Here is a 21,126-nt window from a genome sequence, read left to right as displayed (position 1 = left end):
AACGTTTCTAGATGTGTATGCTTGTAGACATATATATATATATATATATATATACATATATCGGAATGTATGCCATATTTCTGCTTACGTAGATTCAATAAATCCTGAAGATAAAAAGACAGATCGAACCAAACGCGCAACGACTTACGTCATCCCTTCTACGTCATTTACTATGGAGCTCGCGGTATACACCGACCAGGACTTCACGTCACTCTTCGCCTACACTGACGTCACAAGGAGAATCGCCGCCATCGCTGCCAAATACAATGGGGTATGTCGCAGAAGGATACAGTTACAATACAGCATAATTTATGTTTATTCAATTACTTAACTTATTATAAAAAGTTTTAACTAGAAAAATATGATACAGCGCTATATATTCTATACGACTTTAGAAGACACAAATGTGAACAACTTTAATTCGTTTTAAAATTAGCATTAAGGATTCTATGAAAGTTGTACAACAAAAAACCCAAATCAAGAAAACTAAACAAATCAAACAAGAATGGGTTCTAAAATGCTACTTTGATTTCTTTACTATCAACAATAAGGTCGCATCATACCGTTTCATTTTTACAGGTACAAGCTGAGTGGGGTCGAACTACTGACCTGGGTTACACTGTCACCATGGTTATAAAATATATCAACATGTTTGATACTAACCCGGTAAGGATATCTCTTCTTTATTCTAGTGTTGCCAATATGTACTAAATGGTCTAACGTAAAGGGATTTGTTGTTTTATAAAACCTCAAAATTCCATTGAGAATAATTTATAAGTTTAGGTTATTTTTAAGGCTTATGAAATAGTTTCCGACATAAGGTTACAATATTCATTCGAAACTTTTTCTATATGAACGGAAAGCACAATTTAGTCGAGTAAAACGTTCATATTGGAACAAATCGATTGATTAAAATTTGTTTGTTATTTAATGCATGCAGAAAGTGGTCTGCTAATCAATTATTGTTACCTTTTTGATAGTATTCAAGATATATCTCATTCTGATCCTTACAGGATGAAGAGTGTATTGTAAATAAAGATTAAGTACGAGTTTTATCTTATAAAGTATAAATTTCTTTGTTCTATTTTTTCTATTTGTAAACGGGTAGTTTATTCTGTGTTCTGTTTGCTCTGTAGTGTACATATGTTGTTTTACAGCTGTGGTACAATGTTTCCACCTCCGTTGGGGTTGACCTACAACTGATATGTGAAGGAGCTGCCACCAGTGCCCACGACCCTTATGATATTGTCTTCCTCCACACTGGGTGAGTTTTCCTGATTCAATTCAATTATTGACTTTAAACTTTTCAGCTCATCTGTAAACATATAACAATACATAAATTCAGTGGCAGACACTGCAATAAAACAGTGGAGAATGGACAGAATACAGTTACATAGAGAATGGACAGAATAAAGTTACATAGAGAATGGACAGATAATAGTTACATAGAGAATGGACAGAATAAAGTTACATAGAGAATGGACAGAATAAAGTTACACAGAGAATGGACAGAATATAGTTATATAGAGAATGGACAGATAATAGTCACATAGAGAATGGACAGAATATACTTACATAGAGAATGGACAGAATACAGTTGCATAGAGAATGGACAGAATAAGGTTACATAGAGAATGGACAGAATACAGTTACATAGAGGATGGACAGAATAAAGTTACATAGAGAATGGACAGAATAAAGTTACGTAAAGTTTAATATTATATCATGTTTTTTCTTAATTGAGTAGCATCGTATATATATTTACTTAACATCATACATATTTTTACTTAACATCGTATATATATTTATTTAACATCGTTTATATATTTACTTAACATCGTATATATATTAACTTAACATCGTATATATATTTACTTAACATTATATATATATTAACTTAACATCGTATATATATTTACTTAACATTATATATATATTAACTTAACATCGTATATATATTTACTTAATATTGCTAATTCTTAGTTGTTAGTTGTACTTAATAGTTGGATCAACTTGAAAACAAACGGTTTTTTCCAGTAGTACATTTGTATAGGTCTCGACCTGAGAACTTAAATTAACAAAAAATGGTTATCATCTTCGATATCTTCAGAGCAATAAACTCTGCAAAGACGTTCATTTCTAACAATATATCGATAACGTCCTGTTTCAATATGCAGCGTATGGGGTGATAAACGTATCCTGCTTTAGTGTTTCACTAAACGGCAAACTGTATTGTTGAATATCGTCCGTAAAGTATGGGTTTCTAAAGACTTTAATTTATTAATATACCTAAATGTTTTACTCAATACAGAGTAGCCTTCTTTAACATAGTCAGGGCGTCTCTGAGTTAGTAAACTATCGTCATTACTTTTAAGTAACGTTTCGCCTACTTTTGCACGTGTGTAGCATAACTTTATAAGTAATGGAAATCTGATAGATTACGTTCTACAGCTTAATCCACATAGAAAATAAACCTATTTCGAGAATGCGTATCCAGCAATGCTCTAAATTACACAGAGACAACCATCTACTTTTCCGTTGAAGGGTTTCCGGGGCTAACCTCGGCGGACTGGCTTACCAAAATAATATTTGCACCAACAACTATAAGTGTGGCGTTTCTGCGTCACGAAGTCTCGTCACTTATATTGCAACAGCCCATGAGATAGGCCATAAGTAAGTACTCAACAATTCGCAAAATAGGTCAAAAGTAAGTATTTGACTACTAAAACTGTTCACTGTAATTAATGGTCTACATGGACTAAATGTGCTGTTAAGAAAACAACCATATGGCACCGGCTCAAAGTCACTTTAAAATGTTTAGGGTTAGACTATAATATAGTACTTTCTACTATGGAAATGGTCTTAATCGATTGTGACTTGCTTCCGCACCTTTGTTCTTCGAATGACAAACAGTTTGTATTAAGTCTACTGCGTAATACTAATACGACAAGCTAGATTAATATTGACTTAAAAATACAACATATGAGTACCTCATTGGAGAAATAAGTGCATGGACGCTAAGGGCGTCCTTGCAAGGTGGCAATATATATATTTATTTTTAATTTATTGTTTTATTCTCCGTTGTAGAGCAACGATTTCAATGTTTGACGTTGTGCACCATTTACGTTATATTGATATGCACACATCTTCTATGTTGTATTGAACTATTTGAAATACATGCAAATACCTTAACAAAGATACTCACCGCCCCAACCACCACCCTTACCACAACCACCACTACTATTACGGCTTTGACTCCATCATTGTGACGTAATTTACACAACAACTACTATTACGGCTCTGACTCCATTATTGTGACGTAATTTACACAACAACTCTGTGTCACAGCTTAGGGATGTACCACGATGCTGACAGAGGCTGTGCAAGTCCTGATGTTGGAGTAATGGGAGGAAATGGAGCAGGCTGGAGTACGTGTAGCAAGGCCAGCATGCAGTCATACCTTGAGTAAGTAACAAAAGTGTCTTTTAATAACAGATGTCGTACGAGCGTAAAAAAAGCGTTACTATGAACAAAAGAAATGGATGGAGGATACAAGTAACAACGAAATTGTCAATATAGAAATAATTGTAACATTGCCCTGAGGTCAAAATGGCTCATTATTGTATATACAGGTATGACATAAGTATAAAGAATATACTTATATAGATATATAACGAATATAACAAAAAAACTCCTAATGTAAATATTAATATTGAAGAGAACAGTTTGTGTTTTTACCTGAAAAATATGATTTTGCACTTGTTTTGGTTCCGTTTCAATATAGTCATTTGAAAAGCACAGAACAGTAGAGATCTTTTATTCAAATATTTGAAAAGGAAATAAAAACATAAAAAAATTTATTGTGAGAACACTAGTTAACGCGATGTATATTTGAAGTAAATGAAGTTTTCGATTAATGCATCATCTACAGCATCTTCCTTATAATTGAAAGAGTTTTGATTTCCATTGGCTTACATTTCGGATATATAACTGATTCTTTTTTATAAAATGTTCAATCATATGTAACATTAATGAATTAATGAAGATGAATTGTATTGCTATGTTCATGAAATAGCGTAAAGGAACATTAACATACATCTCCATGAATTTGGAAGATGCATTTCAGATTAAATTCGTGGTTTTATTTTAAGGAAATGAAGCTCATATACGTTACATCATAGGACAAGTATTTTAAGTGTTACTCTTTCACCCCAATGTAACTTTAGTAAACTCTACCATGCATTGATATGGATAAGTCCATTATGGTCTATAATGGTGAAAGGGATAAGAAATCAGTACCAACATAAAATGTACAAACCCAGTGATATTGCACACATAACAATGTTATAATTAACCTGTATAGGACTGGGAGAGGACAATGCCTTTGGGAGACAAACATTCCATTGTCAAACGTGTCAGCTGACTTACAGAGCACATCACTCACAGGAGAGCTCATGGGCAAGTGAATAATTTTACAATTGCCATCCGGATTGACAGAAAAAAGTGACGTAACATAATTATGTTTTGGTTGCACTGACTACATCTTTTAATGTTATGGTTTTGTTATTCGTTATAATTAAAAATATTATATTGATTGTACATTGAATAAATGATTGAATAATAATATATACTGACTAGGAACTAACGCCGTTTAACAAGACCAGCTCAATTTCAAACTAATTTGATAACATTTTTTTAAAGGTCAGACTCTTTTGGAAGACGAGGTGTGTGAGGTTCTTTATGGTAGCGGGTTCCGGTTTCGAGAGTATCCCAATTTTAATGTACGTATTCCATACTGACGTTTAAAGAGAGTTTTATATTTGCCATTAATGATACTGTATGTTGGGAAAGTGTTACCGTAGTTTAACTGTCATCTATTGCGCCCTGCACGACGAGGACGAAGACAGCGAATATTAGTACACAGCATACCTCATAAAGTAAGTAATGTGCAGGGCGTATAAAGTAAGTAATGTGAAGGGCGTATAAAGTAAGTAATGTGAAGGGCGTATAAAGTAAGCAATGTGAAGGGCGTATAAAGTAAGTAATGTGAAGGCCGTATAAAGTAAGTAATGTGAAGGCCGTATAAAGTAAGTAATGTGAAGGGCGTATAAAGTAAGTACTGTGAAGGGCGTATAAAGTAAGCAATGTGAAGGGCGTATAAAGTAAGTAATGTGAAGGGCGTATAAAGAAAGCAATGTGAAGGGCGTATAAAGTAAGCAATGTGAAGGGCGTTTAAAGTAAGTAATGTGAAGGGCGTATAAAGTAAGTAATGTGAAGGGCGTATAAAAAAAGCAATGTGAAGGGCGTATAAAGTAAGTAATGTGAAGGGCGTATAAAGAAAGCAATGTGAAGGGCGTATAAAGTAAGCAATGTGAAGGGCGTTTAAAGTAAGTAATGTGAAGGGCGTATAAAGTAAGTAATGTGAAGGGCGTAGTTATCATTTGGCGAATATGAATTTAACCTGTAAAAGGCGACCGTTTGACTGGGTGAAAGTTTCCCGGAATAGAGTAACAATAGGATATCATGTTGGAAGACTTCCATTCAACATTGATCGTGATAGATACAATGTATGAATGTGAGCATGAAAAGACAGAACACAATGTATGTACCTGATATCTGAAATGTTCTTCTAAGAGCCTAATTTCGTCACTTGTGCAACATCGCTAATGATATATGTCAAAGCATATGTACAGTGAGGGTTGTTTCTTATTAACATCATACGCGTAACTACAAATCGGTGAAATAAAGATGCAGGTGAAGCGACGGTACGTTGAATAATGAATGACTGTTGAGGCACATCCTAAGGTATTTACGTAATTTCAAATTTTAACATTTTATTAGAAAAATATTACCAGATAATATCAACCGACAAATATATTGTGTTGAGTAACCCTTTTAAAAGTGTGCCCTGTCTTGTTTTCAAGCGTGATGTCATTATAACTAGGCATTAACTATGACACTACTGATTTCAATATTGTTTTGGATACAACTATATTTTCGTCGTTTTGCTTTAAAATCTAATGAATGGAAAACTATGATTTTCTCTTTTAATGCCATTAACAGTTCCTTCGTATTGCAAAATATTTTTCACTCGTGTTTCGATCACACGGAAATATTGGTATTCTACATTTCTCGTGAAATATAAACATTTAAATATATATAGTATTGAACAGTGGACCGTTTATTTTTTCTCTATTTATCATTATCAGAACTGCGGTTTATTCTCCTGTGTGGACATGAATAGAGGCACCACTTATGGACAAATGTACAAGGAATCTACCGGTATATCAGGAAACTACTGCGGGGAAGGAAGTGTAAGTTAATGTCAATGACTTTGATATGGCGAGTATTCTATTTCGCAAACTAGGTGTGTTGGCTTTATTCATTTACTTGAGTCCGTGATGAACAGGATACTATTCCAATTTCGAAAGCAATTTTCTATTTCTAATTTTTACAGAAGAATCAAACTGGTGAATAAGCATTCTTGCGAACACTGCGTTAAAACATACAACAATTCAGATATTATTCCATTGAAAATACTATTGAAATATAAAAATAACAGATTAACAAAGCTGACATATATAGGAAACTACAAAATATCTTTAACAAACTGACATGGTGAAAAATATCTAAAGGAATTCATAATTTCAGTGTTTAGTAATGTGTGATCAAACACTGAAGACTGAATGCTGAGTTTTTTCTTTTTATCAAATACGAACTTAGGATTATATGTTTCAATTAAAAATGCACAAAAATATTCCGAAAAGGTAGTTCAGAAATATGTGCAAAATAAGTAGCGCTACACAAACACACTTCCACAAATGAGAAGATACACAAAAATTGCAAAAATATCAATTCACAAATAGAATATCACTAAAATTGAAGTTCATTAATAGAAATAAGAACATCGAAAATAAATGATCAGTACAAGGAGCAATAACAGCACAAGCACAAGCTTAATAATTAAAGCAAATTTACAGGAGCAAAATGTTGACATGAACTTAATTTAGTCGGAATGAGAGTCATCAGTCTGATATGAATATACTTAGTTTGTTTTGAACACATACAGGAATCAATTTTTTGAGAGCTTTGAAAAACTTCTGTTTCCTTTGTTAATCAAAGAATACAATTGACCGGTGTCTCAAGTCTGTACCGATGTAAACAAACCATTCAGCCATAGTGTGCCGAATCCGTCAAGTCAGCTGTCAGCCTATTGTCGAGAAATGTCGTCCAGGTAGCGCTCTAATAATACATGCAGTCATATAAACATGCAACATATTACCTGTGTCGCCCTTTAGTGAATGTTAAACGATAACTTAACCTTCCGTATTTAGATATGCTTCAAGGGCGGTTGCAGAACTCTAGCAGCTGCTAAACTGACAGGCGCAACCGTTACAGCTGGGGGTTGGTCAATCTGGGGTCAATGGTCAACTTGCTCTCGTACATGTGGAACAGGAATCCTCAATAGAAGACGTATATGTAATAACCCCAGGTATGTTACTTTGTATTCCAGCTGATAAATTACCACAGGGTCGAAGGTGAATTCTTTTGTTAATGAAGTGATATAACAAGGTAAACGGTTCTGATTTCAGCTGTTGTATTATTTTTTGGATGAACTAAAACTAATTTCATGATTACGCTTTTTTGGTTACATTTTTATAGACCGAAGAACCATGCAATGTGTTCCGGTGACGAATACGAGGCAGAGCTATGCAATACCACGGTAAGACATGCGATCATATAACTCAAAGGGGTGAAGAGCAACATACTAGTTAAGAACAACAATTTGATAATCTTGAATAAGCAATGTTTTACAAATTTAAGGATGATATTCAGAGCTTTATTCGGATGAGTTGATAGCAGTTGTTGACAACCATAATCGTATTTGATAATAATGTGAAAGCATTGGGTTCGATACAATTGTAAATAAACTTACACATGTAATACTATTGTTCTTTCAGCCCTGTCTAGGGGACAGCTCAGTTGAAGGCACACTGAAAACCGCTAGAGCGTCTGAAACATGCTACTCGTTGGTGCAATATGGTATTATTGACAGTGCTAACTATAAAACTACAGGGACCGTTTTCAACAGTATTCGTAAGTAACATAAACAGACTAACTTAATTAATGTTTGGAAATAACTGCATACCAAGGAAATGTCAAACAAAGTTAATCTTTTATCTTATTCTTCGCGCTGGTTTTTTTCTTCGGAAAAAATATAAATCGCCTTTAATTTTGTTTTGAATGCTTTTTTTTCTTGCTTTTTTTGTACAAGAAAAGTCTCCGCTTTTAGTTATTTATTTTGTATTATTTTTGAGTTCAGATGACCTAAGTGTTGAGATGTAAACACTTGGTAGCCAGTACCGTTATGTCTTTGTCATCGTTAAAGTAGCAGTAATTAAAGAAGTTAAAGCATCAGTTTTCAAAGACCGAATCCAAACGTAGATAAAATTGATACAAAAATACAACAACAGATTATAAGGCGACACAAAAACAAAACGGAAAACGTCATGATCCGCACAAAACCAGTTTGTGGAATTGGGTGCTCACATTTGTCGTAGATTTTAGAATTTACATGATCATTTGTCACAATGTAGGTGAATGCAAAAATATGTTGCTGATGAAGCTTAGTTTTTCATCCCAGATTTTTACAGATTAGTACAAAAAAGAACTTTGTAATTTTAAACTAAAACAAACACACAGAAGCCAGCCTTCACTCTTGGTTTATATTTATACATTAATATCAGTTACTGGTGTTTACACTACATGACACGTCGTTTTGAACTAAGTTGTCTTGTTTAGGGCGATCATATGTTTACCAGTCATGATCTACTTTGATCCTTTGACGCTATCGGTGTTTTTCTTTTACATTTTACATAACTGTCGTAGAACGCGTTTGAATTGTTTTATATGATTCCGTAGGTATGGGTAAATGTGAGGTAAAATGTGACCCCCAGACGGGCTACACGCCTCCATCCTACACTCGGTACGGTCTGATGCCTGACGGATCGCCGTGTGACGAGGTTCTCCATGAATTGGACGAGAAAGACTGGCCCAGAAGACCTGGGTATAATGACTATTGTCTTGAAGGCTACTGTCATGTAAGTGTGTCCCTTACATCATGCCATCAAGCTTCCAAATATAAATTGATATATCTTGTTCTTTGGAACTTTAAAAAAGAAAGTGAAATGAAAATAAGGATCTTATCATATTTAATACTATCACAAGTTAAAAAAAAATCAAAAAAAATCAAATGTTCCCTATAGGTTCGTTATAATTTAAGGAAAATGTATCGATCATTACTGTGTAACCTAATTTAATGATATTAACAGTTGTGTCCTGTTGTCTGTGTGTTGGGAGGGAGATAACGTCTGTTTTCTTAGAATCCGAGAACGTACATATATCTTTGAGATTTGTTCAAACATAATACAAACATCTTTTTTTTTAAATAAGGTAATGATAAAGTCACTCTAATAACTGCTGTCTAGGTTCCTGACTTGAATATCACTGACAAGAGTTAAAGTGGGTAGGATAAGTAAAAATATTATTTTCAGTAGACAGGTAAGAACTTCCAGATTTCGATAGAAAAAGTGAAGGGGTGTGAGGTTTTAAATGACATTTGTCAACACAAAAAAATATTGCAATACTATTTTATACTTGTTTTATTAACATCCACAGACACAGTTTACAAAATACACTGAATGCATTTCAGATCATAAAAAAGTCATTAAAAAGACTCCCTTTCAGATAACCTGATTATTGATCAATTGTATGAACCTAGTACAATCTATAATATTAAACTCGTGGTTGCAGGTGTTTGGATGCGATAACAAATTTAACGGACAACAGTATGACCAATGTGGTGTTTGTGGGGGAGATAACTCTACCTGTCTCTTCTACAATTCAGTATTCACCGACTCCTTAGCACAAGGTAAGATTACATTGAAGAATATTTCATCCTAAGCAATTATCAACAAATATCAAAGTACGGAAAGAAACAACAAGAGAATACCAATATTGTCATCAAAACAGTGACTCATGATCGATAAATCTGAGGATTCACCATTAAAAGGAGAAGAGAGATTAAGACCTGGAGTTCCGGAAGGTAATGCGTCTTTGCTTCATCAATGACCCCCACCATGCAAATATAAGTTAAATCAATTACATGGTATATATACAATATCATATTGTAGATACAGAAGAGACAGTGTAAGGTAAAATATAATATTGGTGTCAGTTAAAAATGTAACTCACATTGCTACATGATTATAAGCTTATAGTTTGTAAATATGTACATGATTCCTACATTTAATAACTTTGTTTATCCATAACAAAGAACAAAAAATAGAAAATATTTGAGCGGCTTTAATAACAAATGCGTATCGCAGTAAATCTGAAATTAGAAATATGAAGATTTCAATTGTCATAATGACATTAATCAATTTTACCCTTATCTATATACATCTATCTTATTTAACAGATTGATATCAGAATACTCCGACAATTCTCAAACTGTGGTAATTTGGCACTTACAATTGTAACATCATGCGCTAGCGCCCAATATGGTGTTTTAATGCAAAGCTGTGTCATTCATTCTGACTGTAAATGACATGTTGACACAGTTCAATGGTTCATTATACACATCATACAAATGTGGGTTTTTTACCAGGTGATCGGGTGACTATCGTCCAACTACCTGCTGGTTCCTTTAATATTCAGTTTTGGTTCACGTACAATCTGATGAGTAATAACTACGTAGGTAAGTAAGATAAATAGTATATAGTTTTCTATAAAGATTGCAAACATGATATTTCGTCTATTCGTATTGCAGAGTTATCTGCTCTTGTGAGCAGCCATTGATCGTTACGTCACTAGTTTGTGTGAGGAAATTACGTCGTTTTCTCAAAAATTTATGACGTTACTCTCACAAACCAATGACGTAACAATCAATACCTGCTCACAAGAGCAGATAACTCTGCAATACGAAAAGACGTAATATCCTCTGATATTATTATTTCCCTGTTTCAATGCAGTTTTAGCCCTTTAAGGATCCCTGTCCCACTGCACTATGGTTTTTTCGTATATACAGTAACCTCCCCTTAATTTTATTTTGGATATAACTGTAGTACATTCTGGCCTAGACACTTCCGTGGACCATGTAGATCAGTCGGTTAGAGCGAAAATATAAACGTTTTCAGTCCAGGGTTGGAATCCCGGTCTAGGATGGATGGGATTTTTACACTCAGAACATTGTTGTGTTTATTTTCTTTTGTTCGTGTAAGACGAAGGTATGGGTTCAGTTCAGGAATGGTTTATCAAAGTTAAAGGGATGCCGGTAACAACAGTTTTCACTGCGTAGTCACAGTGGTTAACAGTGGTACGGGGATCCTTAGACGAAATGTCCCGTGTGCTCCTTGTGCAATAACTTCACATTCTGAATATTTGTGCAGTAAATTAGTGTTACCCAGTTTTACTATATCCGTTAGTACAAACGAAATCACATACGTTTATAACTTACTCTATGCTGATGTTAAATATTGAACCTGCCAACTTTAATATTTATATTCCACACAAACGACCATTGTACGGAATTATAGAGGTATATCTGACATATGCTAGAAATGGTCTAAATGTATAGGTTTGATCACGTATATAACCTTCCTGTGCTCCAAAAACAAAATACCAAAAGTTTTCAGGCAAAGCTATTGATTCGCTATTCTTTAGACTGGTCACCGTGAAAATCCGACATACATTTCAGTGATTTTGAAAACTGTACTGTCGGACGTTTCAAGGGTAAAACAGCACTTGTGTATTCGCGATTGCGTTTCTTATTCCTTTCACTATTTAATTGGCACTAATAGCGCATCGTAAGTATGATTTATGAATAAAAGTAAGACATACACGTAGGGTGAATTAATAACTATTTTCCTCGCAAAAAATCAAAACAACACAAAAAACAACAATTGTTTGCGAAACTCGGAGTACGTACTTTTGTATATTGTTCACAATGTTTTACAGCGCTTGTTGACCTACTTTGGTCCACTTACTTTGCAGAGTTGTGGAGTAAGTATGATCGAGCCATCATTGCCTCTAGGGTGGGATACAGCTGGGTGTTCGAAACAGGTGATAGTCCAATTTCCCATGCCGGTGCATTCTGGTCTTTTTACTTCAACACGCAATATCTGTTAGGAAGGGGAGTTCTGACTGACACTGTTACTATTAAGGTAAGTCATTGCACTCAATAAAATATATAAACAAACCGCGGGAAATGTAGTAAAACCGTGGCACATAAAGGAGACTAAAAGTCTCTCAAACTATTTTGCTAATCTTATATCTTGTTTGTATGGAATTAAGCGGCATCACAACAGCGCCTCGGAAATAATGAAAAGTACATATAAAAAATCGCCGAAATTATTGAGTATGGAATAAAAAAAGTAATAATATAGGTCCCGAATGTTGCCATTTTTGGATTCTTTAATTTCCTAAAAAGTATCAAACACTGGGGAAATGATCCTGCATGGGGTCCCACACCAGTCGTGTTATACGATAGCACCCTCAAAGTGCAGGATTACGTAATCAAGAAACAGACATATATTAACGTAATGAAACAACTATAATATGATAACGTTATGAGCCAATTATAATATGATAACGTAATGAACCAATTATAATATGATAACGTAATGAACCAATTATAATATGATAACGTAATGAAACAATTATAATATGATAACGTAATGAACCAATTATAATATGATAACGTAATGAACCAATTATAATATGATAACGTAATGAACCAATTATAATATGATAACGTAATGAACCAATTATAATATGATAACGTAATGAACCAATTATAATATGATAACGTAATGAACCAATTATAATATGATAACGTAATGAACCAATTATAATATGATAACGTAATGAACCAATTATAATATGATAACGTAATGAACCAATTATAATATGATAACGTAATGAACCAATTATAATATGATAACGTAATGAACCAATTATAATATGATAACGTAATGAACCAATTATAATATGATAACGTAATGAACCAATTATAATATGATAACGTAATGAACCAATTATAATATGATAACGTAATGAACCAATTATAATATGATAACGTAATGAACCAATTATAATATATTAACGTAATGAAACAACTATAATATGATAACGTAATGAACCAATTATAATATGATAACGTAATGAACCAATGATAATATGATAACGTAATGGACCAATTATAATATGATAACGTAATGAACCAATTATAATATATTAACGTAATGAATCAACTATAATATAATAACGTAATGAAACAATTATAATACGACAACGTAATGAAACAATTATAATATGGTAACGGAATGAACCAATTATAATTTGATTACGTAATGAACCAATTATATTATGATAACGTTATGAAACAATTATAATATGATGACGTAATGAAACAACTAGAATATGATAACGGAATGAACCAATTATAATAAGATTACGTAATGAACCGATTATAATATGATAACGAAATGAACCAATTATAATGTGATAACGTTATGAAACAATAATAATATGATAACGCAACGAACCAATTATAATATATTAACGGAATGGAACAACTATAATATTATAACGTAATGAACCAATTATATTATGATAACGTAATGAACCAATTATAATATGATAACGTTATGAAACAACTATAATATGATAACGTAGTGAACCAACTTTAATATGATAACGTAATGAAACAATTATAATATGATAACGTAATGAAACAATTATAATATGATAACGTTATGAAACAATTATAATATGATAACGCAATGAACCAATTATAATATATTAACGTAATGAAAAAACTATAATATGATAACGTAATGAACCAATTATAATATGATTACGTAATGAACCAATTATAATATGATAACGTAATGAACCAATTATAATATATTAACGTAATGAAATAACTATAATATGATAACGTATTGAACCAATTATAATATGATAACGTAATGAACCAATTATAATATGATAACGTAATGAAACAACTATGATATGATAACGTAATGAACCAATTATAATATGATAACGTATTTTAGTCCCGACTTATACTAACCCTGTTTCATCCCTAAACATTTCTCACAAGAGAAGAGATTTCTGACTCCAATTGTTTATATTCGGAACACGCGTACTTTTGCAATATCTTGCAATAATTATGATTTATGAAAACAAATTAACTGCCATTCATCACGATAGTTAAATCGTGCTGTGAGTTAAAACTCTGTCATTGTTTTGATTTATTCAGTTCTACAATCACGAAGGCAATGCAAATATTGGCGTCAATTACGCATATTCTGCTCCCCTGAATGGTAAGCGATCATATTATTCATACTTGTTGAAAATATTGATAAGTATATAAATGATGAGATGGAAATAATAATTATATACCCTCTGTTGAACTCGGGGTAGAAGGGGGTACTTTTCAGTTTTTTTAATTATTAATTATATGACATTGCTGAAGTGATTTTACTGATTATTTGGAATGTTTGACTATTTGGAAATTTATACTGTGATTCATATTTTCCAATCATCTTGGTGTTAAGCAAAATAATTAAATAATTGAAAAGAAAAAAAGAAAAGTTACAGTAGCACAATTGAACATACTCATAATGTACGGATGAGGAAACTGTAGTATTTTTTTTCACGCTTTCTCAACTATTAAATGCATAAGCGAAGCACCTCTTTCCCATTTTGGGCTACCAAATATTGCTTCACCAAATCGTAAAGTGTGAAAGCGTGCTTTTGATCACCCACCGTTAATCTTTATTCAATTATAGTTGGAAGTTGCACTGGAACCTGTCAGAACGGCGGCACATGGGACAGTTCAGTGTGTGCTTGTTCCTGTCCTGCCAACTACTACTGTAAGTGTTTTACTTGTGAACCATACCAACTACTACTGTAAGTGTTTTACTTGTGAACCATACCAACTACTACTGTAAGTGTTTTACTCGTGAACCAACCTATGGATCCATAGTGTTATACCTTTTACATGATCACTTCAATGATATCAATGTACGAGTTCCATTGTGTGCAATAAAAACAATATCCAATAAAATAAATCACCTGAAGTACAATATCGAAATGTTTCCTTAATACCTTTTTTTTTTGTATTTTGTATTTTCACATATTCTCTTTTTTCCGCAATTCCACATAAGAAACAAAGTTGCTTAACTCCTATATGGCTCAGCAAATCAGTACATTTTATTGTACGATGTTTGGTTTTCTTCATCAATGAACATATTTTAAATAGACGTGTCTTAATTTGCATTTCTAGTCAATCATTTTGCTGCAATCGCTTAGGACATATGTATAAATACATACATATGTAATCACTAGAAATATGAAATAGATACCAAACACGTCAATGTTATATGACTTTATGTAGGCGTTTCAGCAACACACAACACGCTTCCTTATACATGTTAAATAACATTATTTTAACAAAAATTCGAAAGGAAATTTGGAAATACTTTTAAGTACGTCTGTCAATGTGACAAATAGGTTTGTTGCCATAATTTAAGGCTTTGTCGCATTTGTATTCAAACACCTACGTATTTTTAATGTTTAGATATATTTTGTATTCGTGGTGCTATAGAAAACATTATTTCATTTATGTGCAGCCCTGGATTGCAGCAGTGCATGCAACACACAGTGTAAGAATGGTGGGACTGTTATAGAGAATACATGTGGATGTCAGTGTAATAACCAATCGTTTGGTGCTACTTGTCAAACATGTAAGGTACCTTTTACGGGACAGGCATGTCAGAGCTGTGTGGGCGCCACCTGTCTGAACTGTGGCGTATTTGACAGCTCCACATGTCGGTGTAAATGTCTTGATGGGTATGGAGGAACGTCTTGTGAAAGTAAGAATTCATTCAATAACAAAATAAAATGTATTTGCAATACCCTTAAATGTAACCCACTGTTTATCAATAATGACACATGTTGTCAAATATATTGATGTATGTTTTATCAGGGAGCTCGAAAGGTATAGTCCTTAAACATGTTGATATTCGAAAAAATACAGTTATACTTTTTCTACCAGTAAAATATAAGGTCTTAGGTGAAACCAAAATTGATAAAACCCATGTGATTATCATTAAACAGTACATTGATCAATGCAAGAGCTATATTTACTATGAAAAGTCATTATTAAAAAAAATAGATTTAATGAAGACGACGTATATACCTTTTTACCGGCGCAATATCGTAAGTAGCGCCATTGGCGATACATCCAGTCGATTCAGAAACCCGTGTCTCTTTCCTTTTCAGTAACATATAACTTTTAAGGGGATTACTAACCTTGGGATGATGATGACATCAAATTATCAAATATGTGTTAAAAGGCAAATATCAAGGACTAAAATCAATGTAAACCGCCATTGAAAAATCGTTTTCTTCACTCCAACTCTTATATTTTTCAAGGCCTTTAAAATTGCACATAATGACTACCCATTAATGAATGAATCATTACTATTGATTTAAGTAGTCGTAATGAAATTAAGGTTAGGACAAAGGCCAGTGTCACAATGTCTATTTTGGCCACTAAAAACTGTTCATAGCAAAACAAGATCATCCTCAAAAAGGACCCTTAACGTGAAATTGTAATAAATCTAAAATGTTTCAAACTTTTTAAAAACGGCTTATCTCATAACCATGTGTTTTGATATGACTTGTAATCTATTTCCTTGACAGACACGTGCGCTGACACGGGTTCTTCGTGTGCTGCTGACGCCGCCGCAGGAAACTGTGAAACAGACAACGTTAACATGGAGGCTACCTGTCCCCTGTCCTGTGGGCTATGTGGTACGTATAGAAACTGGTTAAAACATGGAGGCTAACTGTCCCCTGTCCTGTGGGCTGTGTGGTACGTAGAGATACTGGTTAAAAAAATATGAAGGCTAACTGTCCCCTGCCCTGTGGGCTGTGTGGTACGTATAGATACCGGTTAAAACATGGCGGCTAACTGTCCCCTGTCCTGTGGGCTATGTGGTACGTATAGATACTGGTTAAAAAAATATGGAGGCTAACTGTCCCCTGTCCTGTGGGCTATGTGGTACGTACATATACTAGTTAAAACATGGAGGCTTACTGTCCCCTGTCCTGTGGGCTATGTGCTATGTATAGATACTAGGGAAAACATGGAGGCTTACTGTCCCCTGTCCTGTGGGTTATGTGGTACGTATAGATACTAGTTAAATCATTGAGGCTAACTGTCCCCTGTCCTGTGGGCTATGTGGTACGTATAGATACTAGATAAAACATGGAGGCTTACTGTCCCCTGTCCTGTGGGTTATGTGGTACGTACAGATACTGGTTAAAAAATATGGAGGCTAACTGTCCCCTGTCCTGTGGGCTATGTGGTACGTATAGATACTAGTTAGAACATGGGGGCTTACTGTCCCCTGTCCTGTGTGCTATGTGGTACGTATATAAACTGGTTAAAAATCCTGGAGGCTTACTGTCCCCTGTCCTGTGGGCTATGTGGTACGTATATAAACTGGTTAAAAATCCTGGAGGCTTACTGTCCCCTGTCCTGTGGGCTATGTAGTACGTACATATACTAGTTAAAAACATGGAGGCTAACTGTCCCCTGTCCTGTGGGATATGTGGTACGTTAAGATGGACTAGTTAAATAATTGAGGCTAACTGTCCTGTGGGCGATGTGGTACGTATAGATACTGGTAAAAACATGGAGGCTAACTGTCCCCTGACCTGTGGGCTATGTGGCACGTACATATACAAGTTTAACACATGGAGGCTTACTGTCCCCTGACCTGTGGGCTATGTGGTACGTACAAATACTAGTTAAAACATGGAGGCTAACTGTCCCCTGACCTGTGGGCTATGTGGTACGTACATATACTAGTTAAATCATGGAGGCTAACTGTCCCCTGACATGTGGGCTATGTGGTACGTACATATACAAGTTTAACACATGGAGGCTAACTATCCCCTGTCCTGTGGGCTATGTGGTACGTATAGATACTGGTTAAAACATGAAGGCTAACTGTCCCCTGACCTGTGGGCTATGTGGTACGTATGTATACTGGTTAAAAACATGGAGGCTAACTGTCCCCTGTCAGTACGTAAAAACACAACTCGATGAATTTGATAATTCCGGTTTTGGAACAACTTCTGTTTGGGCTTATTTTGAACAGAACGATGACATAACTTGATGTAGTGTTTAGCTTCAAATGGCTTATTTGCGCATATATGCATGGCGCAAGAAAATATCTACATATTGAATACCGCTTTATTTGCCTTAACGCGAGATATTGGATTAATAACAGAGTTTCCACTGAAGTTCGCGACGTGAACAAATATATTTGGAAGTATAATTGCTTTTTAGCAAAATCTGTGTGACATTTATTCGATATACTATGGTTATATGGCAAACCTATCCACATTTTTACTATTTATTTATGTTTTATCTATCTCATAACGATAGTCAAAACGATATTTTGTGTCGAAAAAACCCCGTATAGTGTGCATGTGTAACCTTCGCAAATATAATTTAAATTTAATAATGTCACATATAGCAATCATATGACATCACGTATCAATATTTAGCCTTATGTTAAAACTTAGAAATAAAAGAAACACTGATCCATAGCTGTTAAACAAATAAAATCAATTAAGTTTCAAATTGTTTCCTTCGAATCCAATGACACATACTGCATGTATTTAGTATCGTGTACTTGTTATTCCAGTGGCAAAGTCTCCTCCTGATACCTGTTCCACTGCTGTAGTGTTCACGACAACAACGTCTAGCATCACGACAACCACACCCCAATCGTCTACGTCTTCGGCAAGTATTTTCTGCGCAATATCAAAGTAATAGAGGAAAGTGATTAATATAGCTTCATAAAAACAAACCTGTTGTATCACAAGTTCAACACTTAGATCAGATTTAAAAGCAAGTACAACTGAAAGGAGAATACACCTGTACTTTTTAGATTCGCGGAGGCATATCTGTGGTTTTAATCTTTAAATTTAATTTTACAGGCGACGCCAAATGAAAAATAACCGTCTACAAATCTAGAAATACAGGGGGTTATCAAAATGTTGGTCATGATTTTAAATAACATCTCAAATGTACACAAATTACTTGATGCCTGTTATATTGATGACTCGTCCGTTAAAAGACACCTAGCGTCCGGAGAACTCTGAACATAAAGTTTTTTATGGATTTATGTTCGAAATAAATTTGTTCTTCATATACTGGAAGATTTCCTATATTACGTTCTATAAATTACAATAAAAAGAGTGAGGCATGAGTTTGTGATAATTTATGTAGAGAAGGTAAAGGGTTTTCGTATTGTATCGTATGTCGGTAAGGATTTGTGTACAGAAGGTCAAATGTTACTTTATTGTAACTACATGTCTTAGTATTTGTGTACAGAAGGTCTAGGGTTACGTTATTGTATGTACATGTGTTAGTATTTGTGTACAGAAGGTCAAGGGTTACGTTATTATATGTAAATGTGTTAGTATTTGTGTACAGAAGGTCAAAGGTTACGTTATTGTATGTACATTTGTTAGTATTTGTGTACAGAAGGTCAATGGTTACGTTATTGTATGTACATGTGTTAGTATTTGTGTACAGAAGGTCAAATGTTACTTTATTGTATGTACATGTGTTAGTATTTGTGTACAGAAGGTCAAGGGTTACGTTATTGTATGTACATGTGTTAGTATTTGTGTACAGAAGATCAAAGGTTACTTTATTGTATGTACATGTGTTAGTATTTGTGTACAGAAGGTGAAGAGTTACAATGATACGTCGAATGTTTGCTGTTTTACTATAATTGACGTGTTTTCTAAATAATAGTTAAGATTTTAGAAAACTTCTCGAATCAATTAGATAATTTGAAAATCTAACATATAAGGCAGAGCAAGTATGCGCATTGGTAAACTCGTCACGACCAATCAAATACGTGTTACTATGCATTTCTGTAGTTAATTAACCATATATGTCCCTGTGTTGTAGTGCACTGCGGACGAGTTTAGTTGTGGAAACGGTAAATGTGTGTCCACCAATGTGACGTGTGACAATACGGACGACTGTGGGGATTACAGTGACGAGTTGAGCGACTGTATGTCTAGTAAGTAATAGATAATATTACATCCGTTGTGCAGGTTCTTTTAAAATCAACAATATTCTATAATTACATATCTGGCTAAGCGTTGAGACAGCAGTTGCAACTTAGTGTCTTACATTTAAGCGTTCGATAACTAGTATGAAACAGTATAATACTAAATGTAACATATCGTGGGGTTTTGTGAATATAAACAAATCCGATAACAAACAAAGAGCGGCGCTGTTTAGTAATGATGACTTAACTAGCTTAAAATATCCATTTAGTACTTTATGATTATCCAAATACGCGGTAATGGTTAAGGTGTTACTGGAATGTTTCTTATAAATGATCTCTCATTTTCGAAAAGAAAAAAAGGGGAAATATTGACTAAGTGATATCAAAAACCATTCACTACTACGCATTGGAGACAAAAATGAAGTGTTATCTGTGATAGGGTTTTGTCAGGATTAAATGAGAATATTTTGGAAATTCTTTATTTATATAAAAAAAAGAGTCTCAATTTGTTAAATTATAGTTTCAAATCAGTTTTACATTATTTATAAAATTGATTTTGATTGGTTCCAGGTACAGGTACGAAGTGTTGTCAGACGAGCGTGTATGTTGCTGTGGCGTACAACGTTTTCTTTATCATGGCAAATATCGCATGGCTTTAAAGGACACAGTAAACAGCTCGGGGCGCACGGTGGTGAAGGCTATATAGATTTGTATGTGCAGCTAAAGATGTGCTTAGAGTTGTCGTTCCTTTCACTAGAATGCTGTAAGGAACGACAACTCTGGGAAAAGATGTTGTGAAGCTGTAAAGTTTACAAATGGAACATTATTGAAGCAGATTTTTTTAAATTGAGATAATATCAACAAGCTTTAAAATTACCTTTTCATTAAATTTGCAACTATACTTTCGGAAATGAGCATATATTCAATATTAACTACATTTAAATAA

General features: G+C 34.0%; 1 protein-coding gene across 1 annotated transcript in view; it reads left to right on the top strand.

Annotated features, from left to right (window-relative positions):
• Window positions 1-21,126, top strand: part of LOC110441546 (A disintegrin and metalloproteinase with thrombospondin motifs 6-like) — a 78,762-nt gene that overhangs the window by 51,593 nt on the left and 6,043 nt on the right. Inside the window, exons 7-28 of the mRNA XM_021484725.1 lie at window positions 93-271; window positions 580-666; window positions 1,158-1,264; window positions 2,545-2,673; window positions 3,349-3,465; window positions 4,364-4,458; window positions 4,702-4,781; window positions 6,210-6,314; window positions 7,335-7,492; window positions 7,663-7,723; window positions 7,962-8,097; window positions 8,923-9,101; window positions 9,814-9,931; window positions 10,670-10,759; window positions 12,055-12,224; window positions 14,327-14,390; window positions 14,859-14,942; window positions 15,702-15,944; window positions 16,777-16,887; window positions 18,795-18,892; window positions 20,075-20,189; window positions 20,751-20,756. Coding sequence (XP_021340400.1) covers window positions 93-271; window positions 580-666; window positions 1,158-1,264; window positions 2,545-2,673; window positions 3,349-3,465; window positions 4,364-4,458; window positions 4,702-4,781; window positions 6,210-6,314; window positions 7,335-7,492; window positions 7,663-7,723; window positions 7,962-8,097; window positions 8,923-9,101; window positions 9,814-9,931; window positions 10,670-10,759; window positions 12,055-12,224; window positions 14,327-14,390; window positions 14,859-14,942; window positions 15,702-15,944; window positions 16,777-16,887; window positions 18,795-18,892; window positions 20,075-20,189; window positions 20,751-20,756 — 2,532 coding nt within the window. The remainder of the gene's footprint in view (window positions 1-92; window positions 272-579; window positions 667-1,157; window positions 1,265-2,544; window positions 2,674-3,348; window positions 3,466-4,363; window positions 4,459-4,701; window positions 4,782-6,209; window positions 6,315-7,334; window positions 7,493-7,662; window positions 7,724-7,961; window positions 8,098-8,922; window positions 9,102-9,813; window positions 9,932-10,669; window positions 10,760-12,054; window positions 12,225-14,326; window positions 14,391-14,858; window positions 14,943-15,701; window positions 15,945-16,776; window positions 16,888-18,794; window positions 18,893-20,074; window positions 20,190-20,750; window positions 20,757-21,126) is intronic.

The sequence above is a fragment of the Mizuhopecten yessoensis genome, unplaced genomic scaffold (assembly GCF_002113885.1).
Source record: "Mizuhopecten yessoensis strain PY_sf001 unplaced genomic scaffold, ASM211388v2 scaffold716021, whole genome shotgun sequence".
Lineage (NCBI taxonomy): Eukaryota > Metazoa > Mollusca > Bivalvia > Pectinida > Pectinidae > Mizuhopecten > Mizuhopecten yessoensis.
This window is presented reverse-complemented; position numbering and strand designations above follow the sequence as displayed.